The 25,806-nt window shown below is 37.7% G+C and overlaps 1 protein-coding gene across 2 annotated transcripts in view; it reads right to left on the bottom strand.

Moving 5' to 3' along the window:
- PIAS1 (protein inhibitor of activated STAT 1) overlaps positions 1 to 25,806 on the bottom strand; it is a 138,026-nt gene that overhangs the window by 4,090 nt on the left and 108,130 nt on the right. For both annotated transcript variants that reach the window (XM_049905813.1, XM_049905814.1), the window contains exons 8-13: positions 19,063 to 19,136; positions 13,564 to 13,724; positions 10,471 to 10,601; positions 9,554 to 9,734; positions 3,230 to 3,372; positions 409 to 446 (exon numbers count right to left, since the gene is read on the bottom strand). In XM_049905813.1, the coding sequence (XP_049761770.1) occupies positions 409 to 446; positions 3,230 to 3,372; positions 9,554 to 9,734; positions 10,471 to 10,601; positions 13,564 to 13,724; positions 19,063 to 19,136 (728 nt within the window). The remainder of the gene's footprint in view (positions 1 to 408; positions 447 to 3,229; positions 3,373 to 9,553; positions 9,735 to 10,470; positions 10,602 to 13,563; positions 13,725 to 19,062; positions 19,137 to 25,806) is intronic.

The following is a 25,806-nucleotide window of genomic DNA, read 5'->3' as shown; positions in this document are numbered from 1 at the left end:
GCTAGAAAAAAAAATCCAAAATAAGATTTTATTGTTTTTGTTTTAATTTGTATTGCAAACAAGTCTCAAAATTCTATATCCAAAGAGGCATATGCTCAGAAGAAGCACGAAATGGCTTCTCTTAAGGAGATATCTGGCCAAGAAATCTATCGTGAATATGACCGACTGCCCCGTTTCTTTACAAAGCGGTAACGGAAAGCGACAACTAGACACTGTTCTTATCATTTACTCAGGCGCAGCTAAAACAAAGGGATTCTTAGTTCAATCCTTCAAAACGTAACCATAAAGGGTATGAACACACTGAATATTCCAAGGAAACTTATTTTCTTTCTCTCGGCTACATATTACACTTCTAAATATTTTAATGTACAATTAAAATAACAGTAATTTTTTTTTCATAGAGCATACCTGATTGTCTCCTGATAAGAAAGGAAAGAAATCTAATCCTGTAGGACAAAAAAATTATTTTAGTTTTGAAAAACATAAAAAGAAAAAAACCTCCCAAATGCCCCAACAGTTCAAAAACAAATACAGATCTTAAATGTTATGTTATTTAGGATTTTATTTCAACATGAAGAGGTGAGCTGAAGCAGGTTTATGTTCTTCCATCTCTAGATTACTAAGGCGGACACCCAAGCTTTAGCAATGATTCCCCATCCCTGTCCATTTGTAGGACTTGGGTCATCGCTGCCCTTCGAGAGCCAACACCGATCCCCTCAGCTGGCAGGGCACTTTCCACGAAGTGCTTTCAATGACTGTTCTTAAGTAACTGTTCAGTCTGCTCTAATTTACCCCTCACAAACACCTCATAGGTGTGTCATTATTTTTGGCCTCACTATGCAGAGAAAGATTGAAGTTGGAAGAGGTTAAGCAAATTGTAGCACAGATTTTCTGTACTCCACTGCTCTTTCTCAACTTGCCTTGCTTGCCACCTCACTGCACTTGTCAGCAGACTCTAACTCAGAGACTCTCAGTGGCACGAGGGTGGAAGAGATCTGAGGGGTGCCTGAGAGCTGGGATGCTGGTTATTACAGAAGGCCCAGCCCTGATCCCTGGCTGCCAGGGATTTGCTGCAAGCAATGCTCTTTCAATCAACCTTCCTGTCCAATCTGCCCATGTGTACTGAGTTGTAATGTGATGTGTAATGTAATGTGTAATGCCACGAAGTACAAGTAAGCCAACATGAATAGAAGGCCTCATTATGATACCTAATCTTTGGGGGAAAGTACAACTAGCAGATGTAGATACGAATATGGAACACCACACAGATTCTAAAAGGTATGTTGTGTGAGGATCCATTCACTGTCAACATTAGAAGAGATCACGATATGAGGACAGCAAAACACACAGCACTGGTCCTCAACAGTGAGATCTGACAGTGGGCTAAGTGAGATAAAGGGCTGCACTATCCGACAGAGTAGCCACTAACCACAGGGGGCTATTTAAATCTATTAAGATTAATTAAAAATTCAGTTCTCCAGTCACACTATTGACATACATGGCTAGTATTGGTCAGTATAGATTAAAACATTTCTCTCATCACAGAAAGTTCTATTGGACAGTGCTCAAATAGGATTTTCATAACAATCACTAAGAATTCACTCAACTTCTATGCTCCATGTCCATCTGCCAGTGGCCCTGGAATTCTCTGTACGATCCCACAAGCCTAAAAGGAGGAAACTTGACTACTCTTTGCTGACTAGCCACTGTCTATGAGGGCAGGTCCTGCCAATGGGGCCAGTTAAGGAAGATCTATAGGTTTTCTAGCCAGAGAGATATGGGTCTGGTGTTGCTGGGGTTGGGCCAGGGTTCACCCAGCAGGAAGTGAAGAGGCTAGGAAGGAAGTCAGTATGCAGGCTTGCTGGCCATAGACCTGTTTTTCTCAGTGGTGAAAGCAGATTAAAAATTGGTACGTGTCTATAGGTGAAGAAGAGAGAGAAGGGGAGAGTGACAGGATCTAACATTAAAACAAGCACGAAAGTCACTGAATTCATGAACACCCTTTAAAGTAAAATACCGAATAAGAAATAACAATGGAAATTCATGAGGCAAATAAAATACGTACACACTTGCCACACAAAGTTCCCATTCTGATTTAGTTAGCAGCTTGCGAAGCCTTAAGAAAGAGCATTCTAGTTAACTGGTTCATTCATCCCCACCTCCAACTCAAGATCTTCTTAAAATACAGAACCATAACTTTTCAGAGGGGAGTCATACTCACTTTTACTTATTTTATGTAATAACACATCTTTTGAATAAGCCAGCTGATGGCTAAACATTCCAAACAAACAATATCCAAATTATGTGCCTTGTTTTTAACCACAAAACCATTAATCACAAATTCATAAGTAATGTTCTTGATATATTAAACGAATAAAGCTAGTTGCAGGGAAAAAAACACTTTTTCAAAAAAACAAAAACCTTTGTGTGCGTATTTCATACATGTAAAAAAAGGTCTGGAAAGATATCTAACAAACTGTAAAGTGTAGTTGAATATTGTGAGGTGTGGGAATGGGGAGGGGTGAATGGAAGCTTTCACTTTATGTTTTTGTTTTTTTTTCCCCTTTCTTTTTGAATTTTCTATAATGTGCATATACAGATTTTTGTAAAAAAATTTTTCTTAGATTATATGGCTAATATACAAATTATTAAATTAGAAGATACATAAGCACAAGTAATAATTCTTTTTGATAATGCAAATGATTACTGTTAACTCGGAATACATTGTACAAATGAGCACACTGATGTTTTAAACTACTCTTCAAAAGGATCAGCCTCACTCAAACAAAAATTGAAACTTTCAAATGTCTGAATTCCAATGTGTCAATTCTCAAAGATAATAATACAACTGAGTACCTATACTGCCTGCTGCATTATAACTGGCATCAGGGAAATGAAATGAATGTTCATAAACATCAAAATTCAAAGCAACATATTGGAAGCCATCCAAAAACAACTTGTAGGGTACTCTGAAACTCATAAAACCTAAAGATCACTGTACTAGTTTTACCACTGGTAGTGAAACACTGGCTACACATGAAGGTACAATCAAGGACCGTGGTCTGTATCTATGACCACAGTATAAATTTCCCCTAGTTCCTTGGGTCCAAGCCCTTATTATCCCCTAAATTTTTTGATTCTTCTTTAGACTCACCCAGAAGAGAACCATCTATATAGATCAAAGGCATTCATGATACTATTTAACAATACTAAAGAGTTGGTGACTCACCTTGTAAGTCATAAGGCATGGGTGTCATGTGGAAAGGATGCCTGTAGTCTTGGATAAGGGACGTGTTAATGTAGCTCGTGTCTACAGCAGGGAGGCTTGGAGTACGGGACACTGGAGACGCTTGATGTTGAAGACTTAAAATGCTATAGGAAGGAAAGGTTTGCACCGTTTCCATGAGTAAGTTGAAATTCTAAGTTTAACAAACAAAAAAGTTGCATTTATTTCACAAGTCCTACCTTCTGTGCTGGAAAAACAAACAAGCAACGACAATAATAGACAAGCAGAGCAATGCATAATTTAAACTATCCACGATTATTAGGAAATAATTTGTGTACGTTGTAGCAGTTTGCAGAGGTTATAGGGAAAAACAGATGTAATGACATTCAACATCCACAAGCCACTAGCTGTTCTGGGAACATCATCACCTATACTTTCAGAATGTAGGGGAGAGATGTGGTTGAGCTAATTCAATGGGATGACTGAAGGGTATCTACAGCAGTGGAAATTCTGAAACCCTTTTAAATCAAGCACTGAAGTATTGACAGAAGTCCCTGAGTGGTGCAAATGGCTAAGTGCCTTGGAAGAAAGGCCTGGTGATATGCTTCCAAAAGGTTACAGCCGTGAAAACCCTATGAAGCACAGCTCTAGTCTATGATACATGGGGTCTCCATAAGTTAGAACTGACTTGATGGAAACTGGTTTGGTTTTTTGGTTTGGCATGGTGCCTACTAAAAAGTATACGTAGATCTTAGCAAAGACGATACATACAAATAAGACTGGGGGAATGCAGCAACCTGAGCAGTTAGGAGTTAACCTCTGGCCCACCAACTTGTAAGCTTTGTAAGAACAAAAAAGCTGGATCGTGTCTATCTGGGTGTATCTAAAGCTTAACACAGCCATCAGCACACTGTTTGCATAAAAGACCTCACCAAATGAATGAAAGCAGCGAGGCAAGGAGAAGAAATACTCCAAAATGAATAGAGAGTTTTAAGAGGGAGAATAGTATCACCGAAAAAAAGAAAAACTTCTAGAATAAGAGAGTGAAGTGTTCAAGTAACCAAGGGTCAAAATCTTTTGATTTTTTTAACCAAAAATAAAGAAAAAAGCAAAGATGAAGAAGAAAGGAAAAAAAGGAAGAAATTAAATTATCTTCAAAAAGAAAGAACTGAAAATAGTCCCAGGTGGAAACATAAGGGTCATATTCTAGCCCAACTACACAAGAGGCTATAGGCAATATTTCACTTATAGGCCCACGATAGGCCTATATGTTTTATAAAATAAATAGAAACGAAGAAATAAAAAAGAGCCTGTCTTTTGTTTATAAAACTTCATTGAAAGTACTCGGGATGTGGGAATGTAATCTCAATGGTACAGAATATTTCAAAAGACATCAAGGTTAGATTTCCAGAATAGAGGTCTAGTTCTAGCCCTCCACCACGTTTTTATGAATGGGATATGAAGCATAAAACACTTTCATCCACTCCATAAAAAATGTTTCATCTAATGGAAACTTTAATTAAACCTCTTCCATCTATAAAAAGGACCAGTCTCCGTTAGCTGGGCTCTGACAATGCCTAAGGGATTACAAGAAAAAAGAAAGCAGTTGAGATGCTAGTGTTTGAAAACATCTCAGTATACCAAACAGTACAGGAAATTTCTGGATGAAAGACTAACTAGAAGCACACTCAGTGACTGAAGACGGCAAATGTTTTACATTTACTGGTGTTCGCTTCTTTCTGACTCTTAGACGGCGCCTTTTCTTTCAATTTTGTTATAATATCCTAAAATACATTTCCACCTTGACACAGTAAAATAAACAAAAACAGTATGCTGGGTTTATGTTGCTAGTTATTGGCTAGTTGCTACTGTAAAATGGCCATTAGTGTTGAGTATGACATTACCTTACTTCTAAAAATGACATACACTTTTCAGGTTTCCTGATTTTTATCTCAAAGCAGAGAAAGAAAGGCCTGGCATTTGCAAGCACTCTATCTGGGTTTGATTATTCACTGGGAAGCTCAGGAAGTAGTTAATGCAACTAATGTCATTTTCCAAACATAATAAACATAGAGTTGTATTTGGAGAAAGAGCAAAGTAAATATTCAAAGAAGAAATATTAGATTTTGAAACACTCGACCGTTTCCTTTAAGAAAAAAATGTGGTCAGAAAAAACAATACATTGCAGTTTATATATATACATAAATGACCACATAAATATACATAAATGACTATATATACTATATATATACATAAATTGGAAACCCTGGTGGCGTAGTGGTTAAGTGCTATGGCTGCTAACCAAGAGGTCAGCAGTTCAAATCCGCCAGGCGCTCCTTGGAAACTCTACAGGGCAGTTCTACTCTGTCCTATAGGGTCCCTATGAGTCGGAATCGACTCGACGGCAGTGGGTTTTATACATAAATGACTATTAGTATTATAAGGAGCAGAACTAACATATATAATGATTCACCTAGCCCATAAATTATTTATACTCAAGAGGTTTTTGAAACGTCTTTTAATGCTGCAATTATGACATTAAAAATCAGGTGACAATACACATTTGGTCATTCTGTGATTTGATATTACGTAAAAATTTTATAGAAAATTGTTTTAAATACGTTAGCTTCAAGTAATTTGGCTTTTTTTTTTTTTGCTCCTACACAAATTTATAAAATAAGCTAGAGTAATAACAAGGCCAGGCTTGCTGGGTAGCAACCATCAAAATAGGCTTTTACCAGAGGCAATGTTCACAGGGTAGGATTTAAAGGAGAGTTAGCGTGTAAGCATTTGTGTTTTTTGGAATAATACCGATTTTAACATCTTCATTTCTGTTTTTCCATTGTATGGTGAGATGAGCTACTCTAGAACAAAAATATCAACCTTTGTAATGCTTGACTGTATTATGTAGACTCCTGAAACAGTCAAGGTCCTGACAAGTGAGAAGCTACATTTATCGTAACTGTGCTGTTTTATCGCTACAATTTTATCTTTCAAGTAACTACAAATATATTCAACTATAAGGTCTTTTAATCTCATGTAATATCAAAACTGAAAATGATTTGGCTCCAAGAAGGGAAATGTCTGCTCTTGGACTGGTGTCAACTTTCCCTCCTGAACATGGAACTCTATAACAATGCCATCCATGGACTTGCCTTCTTAGCCTTAAGTACATTCTATCTTGAGGTACTATTGTTGGTCAGAAAATTTTTTCAGTAGTTCTTATTCAGTTACAACAGGCCATGTGATCCTACCGATACACACCTGAAGAAGGGCATGTCTACTTCTAGATTTACCTTCGTATACCCAACTGTGTCCCCATGTGTCTGTCAATTTGTCATACTTTGGGGGCTTGCGTGTTGCTGTGATGCTGGAAGCCGTGCCACCGGTATTCAAGTATCAGCAGGTTCACCCATGGCGGACAGGTTTCAGCTGAGCTTCCAGACTAAAACAGATTAGGACGAAGGACCCGGTGGTCTACTTCTGAAAAGATTTAGCCATTGAAAACCTTATGACTAGCAGCAGAACACTGATATAGTGCCAGAAGATGAGTCCCTCAGGTTGGAAGGCACTCAAAAGATGACTGGGGAAGAGCTGCCTCCTCAAAGCAGAGTCAAACTTAATGACATGGATGGAGTCAAGCTTTCAGAACCTTCATTTGTTAATGTGGCATGATTCAAAATGAGAAGAAACAGCTGCAAACATCCATTAATAATTGGAATGTGGATTGCACGAAGTATGAAACCAGGAAAATTGGAAGTTGTCAAAAATGAAATAGAACACATAAACATTAATGTCCTAGGCATTAGTGAGCTGAAATGGACTGGTATTGGCCATTTTCAATTAGACAATCATATGGTCTACTACGCCAGGAACGACAACTTGAAGAGGTATGGTGTTGCATTCGTCAAAAAGAACATTTTAAGATCTATCCTGAAGTACAACACTGTCAGTGATAGGATAACATCCATACAACTACAAGGAAGACCAGTTAATACGACTATTATTCAAATTTATGCACAAACCACTAAGGCCAAAGATGAAAAAAACTGAAGATTTTTACCAACTTCTGCAGTCTGAAATTGACTGAACATGCAATCAGGATACATTGATAATTACTAGAGATTGGAATGTGAAAATTGGAAACAAAGAAGAAGGATCGGAAGGTGGAAAATATGGCCTTGGTGCTAGATACGATGCCAGAGATCGCGTGACAGAATTTTTCAAGACCAACAACTTCTTCACTGCAAATACCAACACAAACAGCAACTACACATATGGACCTGGCCAGATGGAATACACAGGAATCAAATCGACTACATCTGTGGGAACAGACGATGAAAATGTTCAGTATCATCAGTCAGAAGAAGGCTAGGGGCTGACTGCAGAACAGACCATCAACTGCTCATATGCAAGTTCAAACTGAAACTGAAGACAATTAGAGCAAGTCGACAAGAGCCAAAGTACGATCTTGAGTATATCCCACCTGAATTTAGAGACCATCTCAAGAACAGATTTGACACACTGAACACTAATGGCCAAAGACCAGACGAGCTGTGGAATGACATCAAGGACATCATACATGAAGAAAGCCAAGAGGTCATTAAAAAGACAGGAAAGAAAGAAAAGACCAAAATGGATGTCAACTTGCTCTTGAACGTCGAGTAGCTAAAGTGAAAGGAAGAAATGGTGAAGTAAAACAGCTGAACAGAAGATTTCAAAGGGAGGCTCAGGAAGACAAAGTAAAGTATTATAATGACATGTGCAAAGACCTGGAAATGGAAAACCAAAACGGAAGAACACGCTTGGCATTTCTCAAGCTGAAAGAACTGAAGAAAAAATTCAAGCCTTGAGTTGCAATACTGAAGGATTCTATGGGGAAAATGTTTGGTTCCATAGTTTACTTGGATCCACAATCAACACCCCAAAGGATGCACTGCACTGGGCAAATCTGCTGCAAAAGACCTCTTTAAAGTATTGAAAAGCAAAGATGTCACCTTAAAGACTAAGGTGCACCTGACCCAAGCCATGGTGTTTTCAACCACCTCCTATGCATGTGAAAGCTGGACGATGAATAAAGAAGACCAAAGGAGAAGTGACGCCTTTGAATTGTGGTGTAGGAGAAAAATATTGAATATAGCATGGACTGCCAAAAGAACGAACAAATCTGTCTTGGAAGAAGTAGAACCAGAATGCTTCTCAGAGCAAGGATGGCGAGACTACGTCTCACATACTTTGGGCATGTTGTCAGGAGGGCTCAGTCCCTGAAGGACATCATGCTTGGTAAAGCAGAGGGTCAGCAAAAAAGAGGAAGACCCTCAATGAGATAGACTGACATGGTGGCTACAACAATGGGCTTAAGCATAACAATGATTGTGAGGATGGAACAGGACCGGGCAGTGTTTCGTTCTGTTGTACATAGGGTTGCTATGAGTCAGAGCTGACTCGATGGCACCTAACACCAACAACAAACCCAACTGTGCTAAACTGTGCCACAGCAGAACATGAGCTCTTTTTGCTGAGCATCTCTGATGTGTCTCGTGGGACTAATAGTCTGCTTTAGAGTACAGCTAGAATTATACACTTGTTATGCTACCCCTACAAGGTATTAATAAGCTCCTTAAGGTTAGGACTGTACTTTTTCATTTTACCATCATCCGTAACTAGCACAGAGAGTTTTACACAAAGTACATACCAGTGTTTCATGAATTGAACTGAAGCATAACCAAGCATGACTGACATGAGACTAATAGAAAATATGGAAAATAAGCTTGCAAATTAGAAACTATTGTGTATTGTAACCTAAGTCATCTTTGACCTCCTTCATTCCAGCCTCATACAGATCCAGAGGCAGATTTAAAGCATTCATCTGATGTTCTTCTGCTTTCCGTGAGAGAAACTCAACACATGGTTAATTTTACAGCATACATTTTTCCAGTTTGAGTAAATGCTCTAAATCCTACATGCAGCACCAGGATTACCTGGGAACTTATTAGAAATACAAATTTTCTCAGTCACTACTCCTGAATCAGAAGAGGGGGAGGAAGGAGTGATGTATGTTTTAATAAGTGCGCCAGGTAATTCTGATGCACACCAAAGTTGGAGTACTAGAGTCATCTTTTGGTATGATGAATACTGTACCCAAGTGACCCCTTTAATGTATTATCCCAATCACTCAAGAATATCTGGGAAAAATTCACCTATACTTTGATTGCTAAGTTAAGTTTTACGATCGTGAATAATCAGTTTATTTGGTAGGTCTTTTAATCCCTATTGCTAAATTAACTTTCAGGACTCTCCCCAACCCCTTTTGGTCTCAGCACTTACCCTTTATTATTCAGTGGTGACGTGGGAGATAGGGAAGGACAGGTCCTCTTGGCAGATGGCTCTTCTTCCTCTTCATCAGATGAACTATCTATGGTCAGGTCAATCACCTCTACTTTCTTGTTTTTATTTGAGGACTGGTGGTGAGAAGCCACCTGATGCTCCAATGTGGAGCTCAAGCATCCTGCATAGGCGTGATTAAAACACAAGGGAGAGAACATCTATGACTTCGCTTCTTTTCTCAGAGTCCCTATGGATTAATTCATCAGTTACAGCTTTGATTCACAATACTGCTAGGGCCAGGGAGTAGAAGAATTAAAATTGGCTCTGTTCCCCTAAGCTTTATTAAAACTACTACTTGGTTATTGTCTGTTAAAGGATTTTTTTTGGAAAACCATTCTGAATTAGGGCAAACAATCAAAATGTGAGTCTTAAGTCCTCCTCAGCATAAAAGCCGTTTGAAAGCGAAGACTGTGTGTTATATATGTTTATCTGGACAGTACCTGACATATTTAAGAAATATCACGGTGAAATTCCTAAAAGCCTTAGCACCCTTTCAGCAAAAAACATACTAAAAGCCAGGGGAAAAAAATGCAAATGAAAAAGGAATGTTCACTATTCAGTATCAATTCTGTTAAAAATTTAAAAGGATACCATTTCAAAAGAATGACTTTACAAATAACTTATTAGATTATGCTACTTTGAAATCTTGTATCAGAACATTTTTAAAAGCTGGCAAAAAAGTGAATTTAAAAGGAGTCTTACTACTTCTGAATATTTAACCAATAATTTAATAAGTATTACTGAGGTATTCATGAATTGCTTACTGTTTTTAAAATTTTTACACATTTTAATATTGAAAAGCAAGGCTTTACAACATCAGGAAAATTGCACTATCCTTTTGGAAAACTAACACTCACCATCAACTCCATTGTAAGAGGCAGAAACTTCCTGTACTTCCTTTTTTGATCTCATAGGTGCCCAAGAGCCATCCTCCTTAAACTGTATTTCATCACAATCTGTACAGTATTTTAGGATTTCCATAAACAAGCTATAAAAAATAATTTGTCCTTTGAATATCACATTTTAAATGAAAATAAGTTAGAATTATTACTGTTCATATTTTTGTTCAAAGGTATGTTCGCCAAAATACAAAAACATTCAGATTTTCTATGTTTTGTACAAATATAAATGAGGAACAATAAAGTAGAATAGACAAGTTATATTTATTCTCAAAATTTAATGCTGACTAGGAAAATAGTTAAATTATGGTACATTTATACAACAAAATATGAGGTCATGAAAAATGAGGGTTTCAAAGATTACAGCTATTTTTCTTGTTTATACCGTTTTTCATATTCCAGATTGTCTACTAGCATGGCTGATATTTTATAAACTGAATATATACAAAAATGTCCATCAAATGTTAAGCATCCTTGATTTCATGCAGACACTAAAAAATGATATTTGCAAAGAGTGTATAAAATTAATAGTAAAATTGTTGGGTTACAATGTTAAATTAAACCAAAGGATAAAAATTATGAATAGCATATAATCACAATTATATAAAAACATGTTGTTGTTGTTGTTAGGTGCCGTCGAGTTGGTTCCGACTCATAGCGACCCTATGCACAACAGAATGAAACACTGCCCGGTCCTGCGCCATCCTTACAATTGTTGCTATGCTTGAGCTCATTGTTGCAGCCACTGCGTCAATCCACCTCGTTGAGGGTCTTCCTCTTTTCCACTGACCCTGTACTCTGCATGATGTCCTTCTCCAGGGACTGATCCCTCCTGACAACATGTCCGAAGTATGTAAGACGCAGTCTCACCATCCCTGCTTCTAAGGAGCATTCTGGTTGTACTTCCTCCAAGACAGATTTGTTTGTTCTCTTGGCAGTCCATAGTATATTCAATATTCTTCACCAACACCACAATTCAAAGGCGTCAACTCTTCTTCGGTCTTCCTTATTCACTGTCCAGCTTTCACATGCATATGATGCGATTGAAAATACCATGGCTTGGGTCAGACGCACCTTAGTCTTCAGGGTGACGTCTTTGCTCTTCAACACCTTGAAGAGGTCCTTTGCAGCAGATTTGCTCAATGCAGTGCGTCCTTTGATTCTTGACTGCTGCTCCCATGGCTGTTGATTGTGGATCCAAGTAAAATGAAATCCCCTTGACAACTTCAATCTTTTCTCCGTTTATCATGATGTTGCTCATTGGTCCAGTTGTGAGGACCTTTGTTTTCTTTGTGTTGAGGTGTAATCCACACTGAAGGCTGTGGTCTTTGATCTTCATTAGTAAGTGCTTCAAGTCCTCTTCACTTTAAGCAAGCAAGGTTGTGTCATCTGCATAACGCAGGCTGTTAACGAGTCTTCCTCCAATCCTGATGCCCTGCTCTTCTTCATATAGTCCAGCTTCTCGTATTATTTGTTCAGCATATAGATTAAATAGGTGTGGTGAAAGAATACAATCCTGACGCACACCTTTCCTGACTTTAAACCAATCAGTGTCCCCTTGTTCTGTCCGAACAACTGCCTCTTGATCTATGTAAAGGTTCCTCATAAGCACAATTAAGTGTTCTGGAATTCCCATTCTTCGCAGCGTTATCCATATTTTGTTATGATCCACACAGTCGAATGCCTTTGCATAATCAATAAAACACAGGTAAACATCCTTCTGGTATTCTCTGCTTTCAGCCAGGATCCATCTGACATCAGCAATGATATCCCTGGTTCCACGTCCAGAAAATTAAACACAGTTTTTTCTTCTGTTGCTGTTGTTAGCTGCTGAGTTGATTCTGACTCATTGTGACCCCATGTGCGCAGAGTAGAACAGCTCAATAGGGTTTTCAAGGCTGTGACCTTTTGGAAGCATATCACCAGGCCTGTCTTCCAAGGTACCTCTGAGTAGTCTGAACAGCCAAACTTCTGGCTAGCAGTCAAGTGCGTAACTATGTGTGCCACCTAGGGACCAATTTTTCTTTATACACACACACACACCTTTTATAACAAGAAAAAAAATCCCTATGGAAGGATCTAAAGCTAAATATAGTTGATAAAATATTACTCTTCAGTTCAGATTTAACAGTGATAGTTGTCATCTTTGAAAAATTAAACATAAGACCATTTACGTTATATGTTTATTTCTTGCACAAGAAGTTTGACATCTTTTAAATCATGGACTATATTTGCATTGCTAAATATATTCCACTTCTTGTGTGACACCTTCAGGCTCCTATGTTTTTTTAGATACTAAGGTGCCTTCAATGTTTTGCTAGAGAATACAGGAAATAGTAGATCCTCCTCTTCACAGTTTGCTACCTTTGTTCAGTGTTAAAGCAGGCTAAAGAGTAGGGAGAAATTTACAGAAACATTCCATGATGTCTGACAAGACAGAAAAAACACAGGAGTATTAAAAAAACAAGCGATTATTGTGATACTATAGATGGACAAGGAAGAAAAAGACAAACACTTCAGAGGAAATAAAAAAAACAAAGTAAGCTGCTATTCACTTTTCTGATCAGTCTCAGGAGCCCTGACAGTGAGAGAAGAGGCGTGATGGGCCAGGACTAAAGCTCAATCCAATCTTGAGAAACAGGCTAACGTCCATTAAAAAAGCCCAATTTCTGGTGAGCTTAAATTAACCATAGTTTCACAATCCTTTCATTCTTTCTCCAATATGTTCTGTATGTCTGGGTACAGATGGACTCATGCTAGGAAAAGGAGTAAGTACACTCTTGCTTAGAACTACTGGTGCTTTAAACGTCAGGAGGTACTAAGAGTGAAGTATGCATCTCCGAAACAAGGGACATCAAGTTAAAAAAGAAAAAAATATTCACAGGATCACTGAGCTTTGAAAACACTGATTTCTAGAATCACGAGAATTCTAAAAATATATAACTTAGAAAACACTAACTGTTAATATTTTTATATCAAACCTGAGGGGTAATAAACCCAGGTAACAGATGGTCATTTCAAGGTACAAGGAAATACTTTAAAGTGACATACCCATCAATAATAAGGTGTTCATACGGAGCCTTCTTATCACAGACAGGACAAACCCAGGTTGGTTTTTTCTCATTCATCTGAATATAAAGGGTTGCATCAAAACACTGGAGATGAGAACATGTAAGGGCCCGACATGGAATTGTCAGCCGCATTTTACCAAGCTTTAAAAGAGGGGAAGAAAAGTAAATATTAGACAACTGTTAATAAAAATCTAAACTTTGGTCAAAATTTCCTGAAGCACAATGTGTGTGCATGTGTTCTGATTTAAAGCATATTGTGTTTACTTTGCATCAGTGTTGGAGAACATTAAACACATTTTCTGTGAAACATAACTACAGGTTAAGAAATTATAGTATTTCTTTGAATATTAAACACAATGACTCTGGAAAGTCTACATCAAGGGTTATTTACTCCAATCCATGGCTCACAGAATGGCTTTCTGGAGGAGCCTCTTGAAATTCTATGTAAAATTTTGTCAGTGTGTGCATTTTTCTGGATATATTGCTTTCACCAAATTCTCTCAGCAGTCCCTGATCCAAAAAAGTTAAGAACCACTTAACTAGGGAAATAGAAATGTCTTATTAAATATTTCTTCCCTCACTAGGCACCATCAAAGACCACTTGGCAAACACCCCTGGACCTCTAGCATCTCTAAGCTTATTACAAGACTCTCTCCTCTTGCCCTGCAAATGTTGTCGCAGCTTACAAGTGTTGAGTCTATCCTGTTGTATGCTGTTGAGTTGATTCCAACTCATAGTGACCCTAGGGGACAGAGCAGAGCTGCCCCACAGGGTTTCCTGGGTTAAAATCTTTACAGAAACAGATTGCCACATCTCTTCTCTTACAGAGCAGCTGGTGGGCTCGAACTGCTGACCTTTTGGTTAGCAGCCATTGCACCACCAGGGCTCCTCTGAGTCTATCCTACGAGTGATGCACACGCCCTCTTCGGGTCCCTGCGCTGCTAGCTTCGGTCCACGAAGGTACATAAGCTGCCAAGAGGCCTGCACAGGGAGCTGCCATACCACAACCCTTTGCCCTGGAGGACACCTCATAAAAGACAGCAAGGTGACCACTGTGGGGACCTCACAGGCCACACTGGTTGTATTGAATACAAGTTATTTGCTTTCAATAACCACATTATTTGCTAACTATCAGGAAAAGATTTTCCACATATTTGCCAGCTTGAAAAACATAAAGGCTCAAAAAGGATGTGAGTTAAATGAGGACAAAAAGAGGAAAAAATTCTTGCCCTAGAAGAATTTCAGGGAAATGTGCAATTTCCTACTCTACTAAGTGAATTAACTGTCATTTAGAGCCTTAAATTATTGTTCTGGTACCAAGGATTTACTGTGCCTCTAGGAAAGGCACTTAACTTTTCTGGGCCCTTTTTTCTATCTCTAAAATAAACAAAGTGGTATAAACACTTATGAGAAGGGACTGATGCCAGTTTACAGTATCAGGAGTATGGACAGGAGGAGCCTCCCAGACAGAAGGAATAGCTCCTTTCTCACAGGCCAGCATTTCCTACACTATTTACTTATGAGTGTGTACGCTAAAAACATATCGCACTCATCTCCTTCCCCCAGCACTTAGAAAGGTACCTGCTCTACAGCAAGAAGACAGTCTAGTGTACCAATGAGACTTCGGTTATGCACGCTGAATGATCTAGAAAGCACCATTAACAGAGGGTGTGCAGGTCGTATACAGCACTTTACTAGGTAACCACATTTTAATTCTGGCCTTAAGACTACCTAGGTTTAAATCCAGGCTCCGCTACTTACTAACTGTTTAACTCCTGAATGTAAGTCACTCTGAGACTCAGTTTCGCGAAATGGGGGTAAAACTAGCATCTACATCATAGAGTGGTGGGGATTAAATTATATATATGTTTGTTGTACAGTGTCCGACACGTGTTGTGGTCACCCATTGTTAATTGAAGAAACATATTTGCTTTAAATCACTTTGTAAGCGTGTAGGAGACTCACCCAAATCTCTGCTCATTCTTCTATTCTATGATCACACAGTGTCAGGCAGCCTCTCATTCCCTCACACATCTCTATTTAATTTTTATAATTTCCGTAAGTTCCTGATGACACCCGCCCATCACTAGTGTGACAGAAAATCCTCAGGACATGCTGTGTTAGTTCAGAAATATTTTGCAAGTAACAATCTGGTTGGTGGTGCAAAATTTTTATATCTTAATTTAGACCTTAAGTTACCTGTGAAGTGCACATTCCTACCGAGTAGTATTTTTGCTATTGCCCTAATAATAAGTAGAGAAAACCCGGGCTAAGACTTCTAGACAGATCTGGTAATAGCACAAAAGGTTCATGCCCTGCAGAACTAGTGGGTTATTCTAACGGTTTATGAGGACAGGGGATAAGAAGAAGTAAAGATCGTCTCAGAATCCAAGCCGTAGCCTGCAGAATTTACACTCTGAAAAGCAGTTATGCCCCAAATCCCTTCATCTCACATACTTTTATCCCCATAATTCACAGGTGTCACTTCATATCTTTTTGGCAAGAGAGCAATGCTCAAGCCCTTTTGATCAGCCACGCCGACAAGGTGACCTATGGAGTTTTTAAGGAATACTGAAACATGCATGAATGGCACAGAAAGGACATTTACAAACGGATACGATGAGGCCAAAGTTCACTGTCAAATGCCCTGTTTATTAGCTGTCACACAAATGCCTCCTTTCAAAGAGCCACAAATTAACTATGATGTGATAACCCTCATATTCCAGATTTTTAAAAAATAGCTAAATTCTAAATACTTATCTGACAAATGGATACTGATCTTCTCCAACCCAGTATCAGAGGAAAAGCTGACTTCTGAACACCTTCATCTTGTAATTGCAAATCCCACCTCCCCCTTTACAGGATGCTCTGGATATCTGCGTCATTTCCAAATAAACACTGGGAAAACAACTCCCAAACGGGTTCTCTAAGGCTACTAACCTACCACTATAGTACACTGGAGCTATATTAACTGATGATGTTGCAAGACAAGAGGAAACGCCCTAGAGATAAGTTTCTACCAGTTTATATCAAAAGGACCCTAAAAAAGTCAGTAAAGTATGTATTTTTTACCTTGTAAAATGAAACAAGTGTGATACTAAGAATCATTTCACAGCCTTTTCATAACACTAACAAATACTTCATAAATATTCAAAGTGTTCCCTCGCCCCCCACTTTATCAACTCTAAGTCATTTGTATCTGTGTGTACAGGCCTGTGAGAATCTCAATGAGCAGTCTCTCAAAGATTCTTTCCGGCTCTACTTCTAATAAATGGGAACCAAAAAACTCCCACCTAAGAGCAAAAATATTTTTAATTATTTTTGTTGCCTTTAGCTAATTTAGTTAATGGCACACAAACAACAGAAACTCATTTATTTTGAGATTTGTGCATCATAAAAAAGACAAGTGCACAGTGTGACATCTTATTTATATATTTTGAAGGGAACAAATATTTTTAATTATTCTATAAATTTGATATATAGATGAGTTTCATTACTAAATTTTACTTTTGAGTAAAAACATACCTAAAATGCAAGGCCCTACTGTTCCAGAGAACTGAAAAGGGACTGTCCCTTTAGCCAAAGAAAAACCCATCAAATTATTATAATTTTTTTTGTATAATCTGAATTTTGAAAGCAGAGGTCAATTTTAAAATAAACTGCTAAAACTGTTTGGACTGCAACAGGAGGAGCAAGGGGACACAGGAAGACAAATTAAGAGCTGACCCACTAAATTCGGCGGTGCAAAGATCAACATTTTCTACTGCTAGAGGGAAAAGCATCTGGACTTTAAAATTTAAGATAAGACCCACAAATAAAAATTTCCAACATTTATACTGGACTGTTTATTTATAAGAATAACAGCTTTTTATGAATGTTAAATACTATAAACATTATATATACTAGCACAACTCCAAACACTTTTAAAACGAGACCACAGAAAAACAGGCTTTCTTCCACTGATTTAAATTGAAAACAAAAGCTTACATACTTTTCTAAATTTATCGTATTCTCTAAACTGCTGTTTTATAACGGAATAGAGTGTGTCAAGGAACCGTGTGTGTGTGCGTTATGTGTTTGGGGGGAGATAAATCAGGATTTTGGGGAAAAATAGTCGGATTAAAAAAAAAAAAAGTATATATCTTTTTTTTTTTAGATCATAGTCCTCCCACCTTCCACTTCCTGATCTATAAATCACTTTCTAAATGTTAAAAAGTACCAGCTCCCTTCACAACACAGAATGTCATTTAACATTTATCTGGTTACTCAATTAAATAATTTTTAATTATAAAAGGCCTGGCACTAAAATATTTTCCCTAAGAAAAAGAAGGGCTATAAAGAGAAAACATATAGGAAGAATAAAAGAATATGAGAGGATTTGGTGGTTTCTATTAACTTATTTTTTTCTGTAACTTTTAAAAGTTTTATAATAAGCAGGAATTATCTTAGTAATTACCAAAAAAAAAGGGGGGGGGAGGGTATATTTGTTTTTAAAAAGCTATGTAAACTATAGTATTAGAAACAAATTCAAGAGCTCATGACTTCTTTATTTTGTTTAAAGTTTTATAAACTACAGAAGGCTAGGATTTAGGATAAATAACACTTTGATTTAATTTTTGTTTAAATTCTTCATCTCAGATACATAGGATTTCAGTATTGAAAGTCTTCAATATCAGACCTGCACAATCCAGTCAATCAAGAAACAGATGTGCACTCTCATTCTCCGTATTTCCCCCAATTCAGACATGATTAATTAGAGAACAAAAGGTAATCAAAATGTCAAAGTAATGTACTGTTTACTTTTCACATATTTTTGAATGAAAGCCATATTTAACTATCATTTCTACTACTGGTGGATCTAACATCAAACTAGTTAAGAAATGAACCTCAAGAAAACATTTTTTTGAGGCTTTTTCACTGTAAGTTTAATAATTTTATAAGTCTTGAAGCCTTATATTTACTTCATAAATGTGCTTGATTTTGACCTCATTTTCTGATTTAAAAATATGTCTAGGCTATTTTTATACGCAAAACGAATTCAATTATTCAGGCTGAATAGAATAGTTTTTAATTAGTAGATTCTTATAATGTAGACAATGTGAGCAAAATGGTCAGATTGAAAGTATGGGTAATCATGGCCAGATTTTTATTCTAAAGGATATTTTTTTAAAGATCAAATTTTTATGAGCACACACAGAGATAATAAACATTCCATATTTTGAGATTTTATACTTGAGCAGAATAGTCATTAATCACAGGCAATATTAGATATGTCTTACTAAGAGTAGAGAATCTTCATAGACTTGAATGGATTCTAAACCCTATGCCTAGATGATACCGTCTTTCCACTTTCACAAGCTGTAAGAAAGGTGAGCAGATTTTCAAAGAGAACAGATTTTCTCAAATACTGGAAAAAACCTAATAATAAGAAGAAATTCATGTTAAACTTTCTGGAAAATAAGTATTATTTAACACTTACTGGACAGAGCAGAGAAACCCTCAGGCTGGTTGTAGCTATTTCACTGTCTGGATCCGCAGTCAACTTCTCTTTAACTGACCATCATTGAAGATAAAACAAACAAATAGAAAGAGATTATTAAAGATACATCAGTGATGTAACATTAAAAAAGGAGGAACTTAAAATGAGAAATCATAAAAAAAAAAAACCAAAAAACAACTCGCTCAATTATTTTCCAATCAACAGAACAGACAAATAAAAACAATTATATGGTCTATAAATTCTACAACAAGCAAAGGAAGAAAAACAATTGTCTATCTACGGGCTGACTACATTTCCTGTGAGTTTCCTATTTCTCACCCACGGAAGAAAAAACCACATTGCAGTAACAGAAAGGAAATTTCTAGAGCAGGCTGACATATTCAACCAATGGCAGGCCACCCCCTCGCCTTTTTTTTCTTCATTCTAAGATACTAGATAAAAACATTCTTTTAAACTGTGACTAATATTATTTTGGCTCTTCTATTTTAAATGAAATTAATAGGTAGTAACTAAATCACATAAATTTTTTTTGCTTTGCAATTTTTTTTAAAAAATAATTTTTATTGTGCTTTAAGTGAAAGTTTACAAATCAAGTCAGTCTGTCACATATAAGCTTATACATACTTCCATTTACTCTCCCCCTAATGAGTCAGCCCACTCCCTCCTTCCAGTTTCTCCTTTCGTGACTGTTTTGCCAGTTTCTAGCCCTTTCTACCCTCCCATCTCCCCTCCAGACAGGAGATGCCAACACAGTCTCAAGTGTCCACCTGATACAAGTAGCTCACTCTTTATCAGCATCTCTCTCCAACCCGTTGTCCAGTCCCTTCCATGTCTGATGAGTTGTCTTTGGGAATGGTTCCTGTCCTGGGCCAACAGAAGGTTTGGGGACCATGACCACCGGGATTCCTCTAGTCTCAGGCAGACCATTAAGTCTGGTCTTTTTATGAGAATTTGGGGTCTGCATCCCACTGATCTCCTGCTCCCTCAGGGGTTCTCTGTTGTGCTCCCGGTCAGGGCAGTCATCGGTTGTGGCCGGGCACCATCTAGTTCTTCTGGTCTCAGGATGATGTAAGTCTCTAGTTCATGTGGCCCTTTCTGTCTCTTGGGCTCATAGTTATCATGTGACCTTGGTGTTCTTCACTCTCCTTTGATCCAGGTGGGTTGAGACCAATTGATGCATCTTAGATGGCCGCTCGTTACGATTTAAGACCCTAGACGCCACACTTCAAAGTGGGATGCAGAATGTTTTCATAATAGAATTTATTTTGCCAATTGACTCAGAAGTCCTCTTAAGCCATAGTCCCCAAACCCCCGCCGCCCTTGCTCCGCTGACCTTCGAAGCATTCAGTGTATCCAGGAAACTTCTTTGCTTTTGGTCCAGTCCAGTTGAGCTGACCTTCCCTGTATTGAGTATTGTCCTTCCCTTCACCTAAAGCAGTTCTTATCTACTAACTAATCAGTAAACAACCCTCTCCCACCTTCCCTCCCTCACCCCTCTAGTAATCACAAAAGAATGTGTTCCTCTCAGTTTATAGTATTTCTCAAGATCTTATAATAGTGGTCTTATACCATATTTGTCCTTTTGCATCTGACTAATTTCACTCTGCATAATGCCTTCCAGGTTCCTCCATGTTATAAAATGTTGCACAGATTCCTCACTGTTCTTTATCAATGCGTAGTATTCCATTGCGTGAATATACTGTAATTTATTTAACCATTCATCTGTTGATGGACATCTTGGTTGCTTCCAGCTTACATTTATAAATTTTTGAAAGCTCAGGTAATAAACAAAATATTTATTATAAAACATATTAATTCTAATTTCAAATTATAAAAAGAAAAAAAGCTAAATTGCTTTTTTTTCCCCATATAACTATTTGCTTGATGTTGCATGACTCAAAATGAGAAGAAATAGCTACAAACATCCATTAATAATTGGAATGTGGAATGTATGAAGTATGAATCTAGGAAAACTGGAAGTCGTCAAAAACGAAATGGAACCCATAAACATTGATATCCTAGGGATTACTGAGCTGAAATGGACCATATTGGCCATCCCGAAATGGAAAATCGTATGATCTATTAGGCCTGACAAACTGAAGAGGAATGGCGTCACATTCATCATCAAAAAGAACATTTCATGATCTATCCTGAAGTACAACACTGTCAGTGATAATATTCATACACCTACAAGGGAAGACCAGTTAATAAGACTATTATTCAAATTTATTCATCAACCACTAAGGCCAAAGATGAAGAAATTGAAGATTTTACCAACTTCTGCAGTTTGAAATTGATCAAACATACAATCAAGATGCATGGGTAATTACTGGTGATCGGAATGTAAAAGTTGGAAACAAAGAAGGATCTATAGTTGGAAAATACGGCCTAGGAGACAGGAATGATGCCAGAGATCGTATGATAGAATTTTGCAAGACCAACAACTTCTTCATTGCAAATACCTTTTTTCAACAACATAAACGGTGACTATACACATGGACCTCACCAGATGGAACACAGAGGAATCACAGCAACTACATCTGTGGAAAGAGATAATGGAAAAGCCCAATATCATCAGTCAGAACAAGACCAGAGGCCGACTGCAGGACATACCATCAAATTACTCGTTCAAGTTGAAGCTGAAGAAAATTAAAACAAGTCCATGAAAGCCAAAGTACAATCTTGAGTATATCCCACCTAAATGTAGAGACCATCACAAGTACAGATTTGATGCCCTGAACACTAACGACCAAAGACCAAATGAGTTGTGGAATGACATCAAGGACATCATTTGTGAAGAAAGCAAGAGGTTATTAAAAAGGAAAGAAAGAAAAGACCAAAATGGATGTCAAAAGAGACTGCAACTTGCCCTTGAACGCAGAGTAGCTAAAGCAAATGAAAGTAATGCTGAAGTAAAAGAAATGAACAGAAGATTTCAAAGGGCGGCTCGAAGAGATAAAGTATTATAATGACACGTGCAAAGACCTGGAGTCAAAAAAGCAAAAGAGAAAAACACACTTGGCATTTCTCAAGCTGAAAGAACTGAAGAAAAAATTTAAGCCTCGAGTTGCAATACTGAAGGATTCTAAGGGAAAAATATTGAACGATGCAGGAAGCATCAAAAGGAGATGGAAGGAATACAAAGAGTCATTGTACCAAAAAGAATTGGTTGACGTTCAACCATTTCGGAAGGTAACATATGATAAAGGACCAATGGTACTGAAGGAAGAAGTCTAAGCTGCACTGAAGGCACTGGCATAAAACAAGGCTCCAGGAATTGAGGGGATGAATACCAATTGAGATGTTTCAACAAATGGATACAGTGCCGGAAGTGCTCACAGGTCTATGCCAAGAAATTTGTAAGACAGCTACCTGGCAATCAACTGGAAGAGATCCATATTTGTGTCCATTCCAAAGAAAGGTGATCCAACAGAATGCGGGAGTTATTGAACAGTATCATTAACATCACACACAAGCAAAATTTTCCTGAAGATCAGTCAAAAGCAGTTGCAGCAGTATGTCGATAGGGAACTGCCAGAAATTCAAGCTGGATTCAGAAGAGGATGTAGAATAAAGCATACCATTGCCGATGTCAGATGGATCTTGGCTGAAAGCAGGGAATATCAGAGGTGTTTACCTGTGTTTTATTGATTATGCAAAGGCATTTGACTGTGTGGATCATAACAAATTATGGAGAACATTGCGAAGAAGAGGAATTCCAGAATACTTAATTTTGCTCATGAGGAACCTGCACATAGACCAAAAGGCAGTCATTTGAACAGAACAAGGGGATGCAGCATTGTTTAAAATAAGAAAAGGTGTGCATCAGGGTTGTATCCTTTCCCCATACTTATTCAATCTGTACACTGAGCAAATAATCTGAGAAGCTGGACTACTTGAAGAAGAACGTGACATCAGGATTGGAGGAGGACTTATTAACAAACTGCAATATGCAGATGACACAACCTTGCTTGCTGAAAGTGAAGAGGACTTGAAGCACTTACTGATGAAGACCAAAGACCACAGCCTCCTCACAAGTGGATCAATAAGCAACATCATGATGAAGGGAGAAACTACTGAAGTTGTCAAGGATTTCATTTTACTTGGATCCATAATCAATACCTATAGAAGCAGCAGTTAAGAAATCAAACAATGTATTGCACTGGTCAAATCTGCTGAAAAAGACCTCTTTAAAGTATTACGAAGCAAAGACATCACTTTGAGGACTAAGGTGCTCCAGACCCAAGCCATGGTGTTTTCAATTGCCTCATGTGCGTGCAAAAGCTGGACAAAGAATAAGGAAGACCAAAGAAGAATTGACACCTTCTGAATTATGGTGTTGGCAAAAAATACTGAATATGCCATGGACTGCCAAAAGAAGGAACAAATCTGTCTTGGAAGAAGTAGAATCAGAATGGTCCTTAGAAGCAAGGATGGAGAGACTTCGTCTCACTTACTTTGGACATGTTATCAGGAGGGAAAAGTCCCTGGAGAAGGACATCATGCTTGGTAAAGTAGAGGGTTGGCGAAAAAGAGGAGGACCCTCAATGAGATGAACTGGCACAGTGGCTGCAACATGGGTTCAAGCATAACAACGATTGTGAGGACAGTGCAGGACCAGGCAGTGTTTCATCATGAGTTGGAACCAACTCAATGGCACCTAACAACAAGAACAGTTATTTGAGTTCTGCATTTATTTATCTATACCCAGTGCTATCTTGAGCAAGTCAATCCACCTCTCTGAGCATAATTTCACTTACAGTAAAATAAAAATACACACTAGATAATCTGTCTTTTCAGTTCCAACTTCTTATGGTTCCTAAGAGAAGAGGCATTAGTAATTTTCTTTTAATGACTATTCCATTACTCTTTCAGTCTAATATGATGAGGCCATTTATGCTTCTCATTTGGAAACTGAAAACCTTAATCAACAAGACACTATAAGTAAGACTGGAAATGTCTAAATGTAATAGTCCAATAATTTTAGAAAGTACTCCACAGTTACTTTAAAGTCCATATTGTATAAGGAGCCCTAGGTGAAGTGGTTGTGTACATAATGAATCATGGAATTTCAGAGGCACAACTAAATGTGATCAGATAGGTAACATATAGTAGAAAACAGAAAATTCAAAGCGGGAAAAGCACCAATAAGTAAGAATGATTTCAGTTACATGTCTGCTGTGCTGATAACCATTCATGAAAATTAAGAATTGTGCCTTTAATAAATATGGGGACCACAGTGCTGAAATTTTTGAGATGGTCCAAATCTTGAATCTCCTAGCCAACTGTTTTCATAAATCAGTGGTTCTCAACCAAAGTGCCCATCAGAGTTACCCCAGACAGCTTTGGAACTGTGCCCACTGAATCAGAATGGGAAAGAGGGATGCCAGTGGGTAGTTTTTACGAAGCTTCAGGTGTGATTCTGATGCCCGAACTCCCAGCCCACAAATCATTTAATGGCCCGGAAATTCCAAATTTTCAAAATCTATATATTTCACAGATTGCCTCTCACATCTGAAAATGCATAAAACTCCTGGTTTTTAGTTTGAAAAATACAGTGATTGCATCACTTCTATTAATTAACACCACGTGTAAGTTATGAAAAGTACACCTTTGTGCCATTACAGACCTAATCTTAATCAACCCTTTCTTGTAAAGATACTTTTAAAGAATGATATATTGTATTAAAGGCAACACATAATTGCCATACAAAATAAGCATGAAAAGAGAATTCTAATGTGATTACTAGCCACTCTGCATGCCTTCACCAACCGCCCCACCAGCACCCTTCCACACACATAGCAATGGGAACAGTAATTGAATTTGGGCTTTGTCTATGTCAAGTTTCACTTAAATGAAGCAATAACATACATCATAATATCAACCTCATGCAAAACAAAGTTCACTGTATAGTACTTAAAAAAGAAACTGAAATAGGAGAGGCAACATAAACCAGTGGTTCAGAGCATAGGCTCCAGGTCTAGACCTAGCCTAAGTTTGACTCTCCATTCAGTCTCTTATTAGTTATGTGCCTTAGTCAAGTTATTTAACTTCTCTGTGCCTCAGTTTCATCATCTGGTAAATGGCAATAATAATAATAATACCTCGTAGGTTTAGTTTAAACTTGTGTAAAATATTCTATAAATATTAGCTACCGTCACTGAAAAATAAATGTGATTTGTGTGTTTATTTCCTCTTCAGAGTGGCAAGAATTTTCTGGAATTATTTTAGAATCAGCTTATCAGTTTCTATTTTAAAAAACCTGCCGGGACCTAGACTAGGATTGTATTTAATCTAGAGAGCAATTTGGAGGGAACTGACATTTTAGCAATTTTGAGACTAGTTTTTTTAATCCATTAACGGAAACCCTGGTGGCGTAGAGGTTAAGTGCTACGGCTGCTAACCAAAGGACTGGCAGTTCGAATCCGCCAGGGGCTCCTTGGAAACTCTATGGGGCAGTTCTACTCTGTCCTATAGGGTCGCTATCAGTCGGAATCAACTCAACGGCACTGGGTTTGGTTTGGTTTTTTTAGATCCATTAACATGGCATCTCTCTCCACCTATTTAGGGTCCTCTTTTAATTTCACTCAGCAATGCTTTACAGTTTTCAGCATACAAATCCTGCACATATTTTGTGAGATGCATCCCTAAGTATTTCACGTTGTGGGGTGTTACTGTAAAATTATCTTGTTTTTTGAATTTTAATTTCCAATTGTTCATTGC

This window comes from Elephas maximus, chromosome 13, assembly GCF_024166365.1.
Source record: "Elephas maximus indicus isolate mEleMax1 chromosome 13, mEleMax1 primary haplotype, whole genome shotgun sequence".
In the NCBI taxonomy this organism is placed as follows: Eukaryota; Metazoa; Chordata; class Mammalia; order Proboscidea; family Elephantidae; genus Elephas; species Elephas maximus.
The sequence above is the reverse complement of the archived record's forward strand: the minus strand, read 5'-3'. Positions and strand labels throughout refer to the sequence as shown.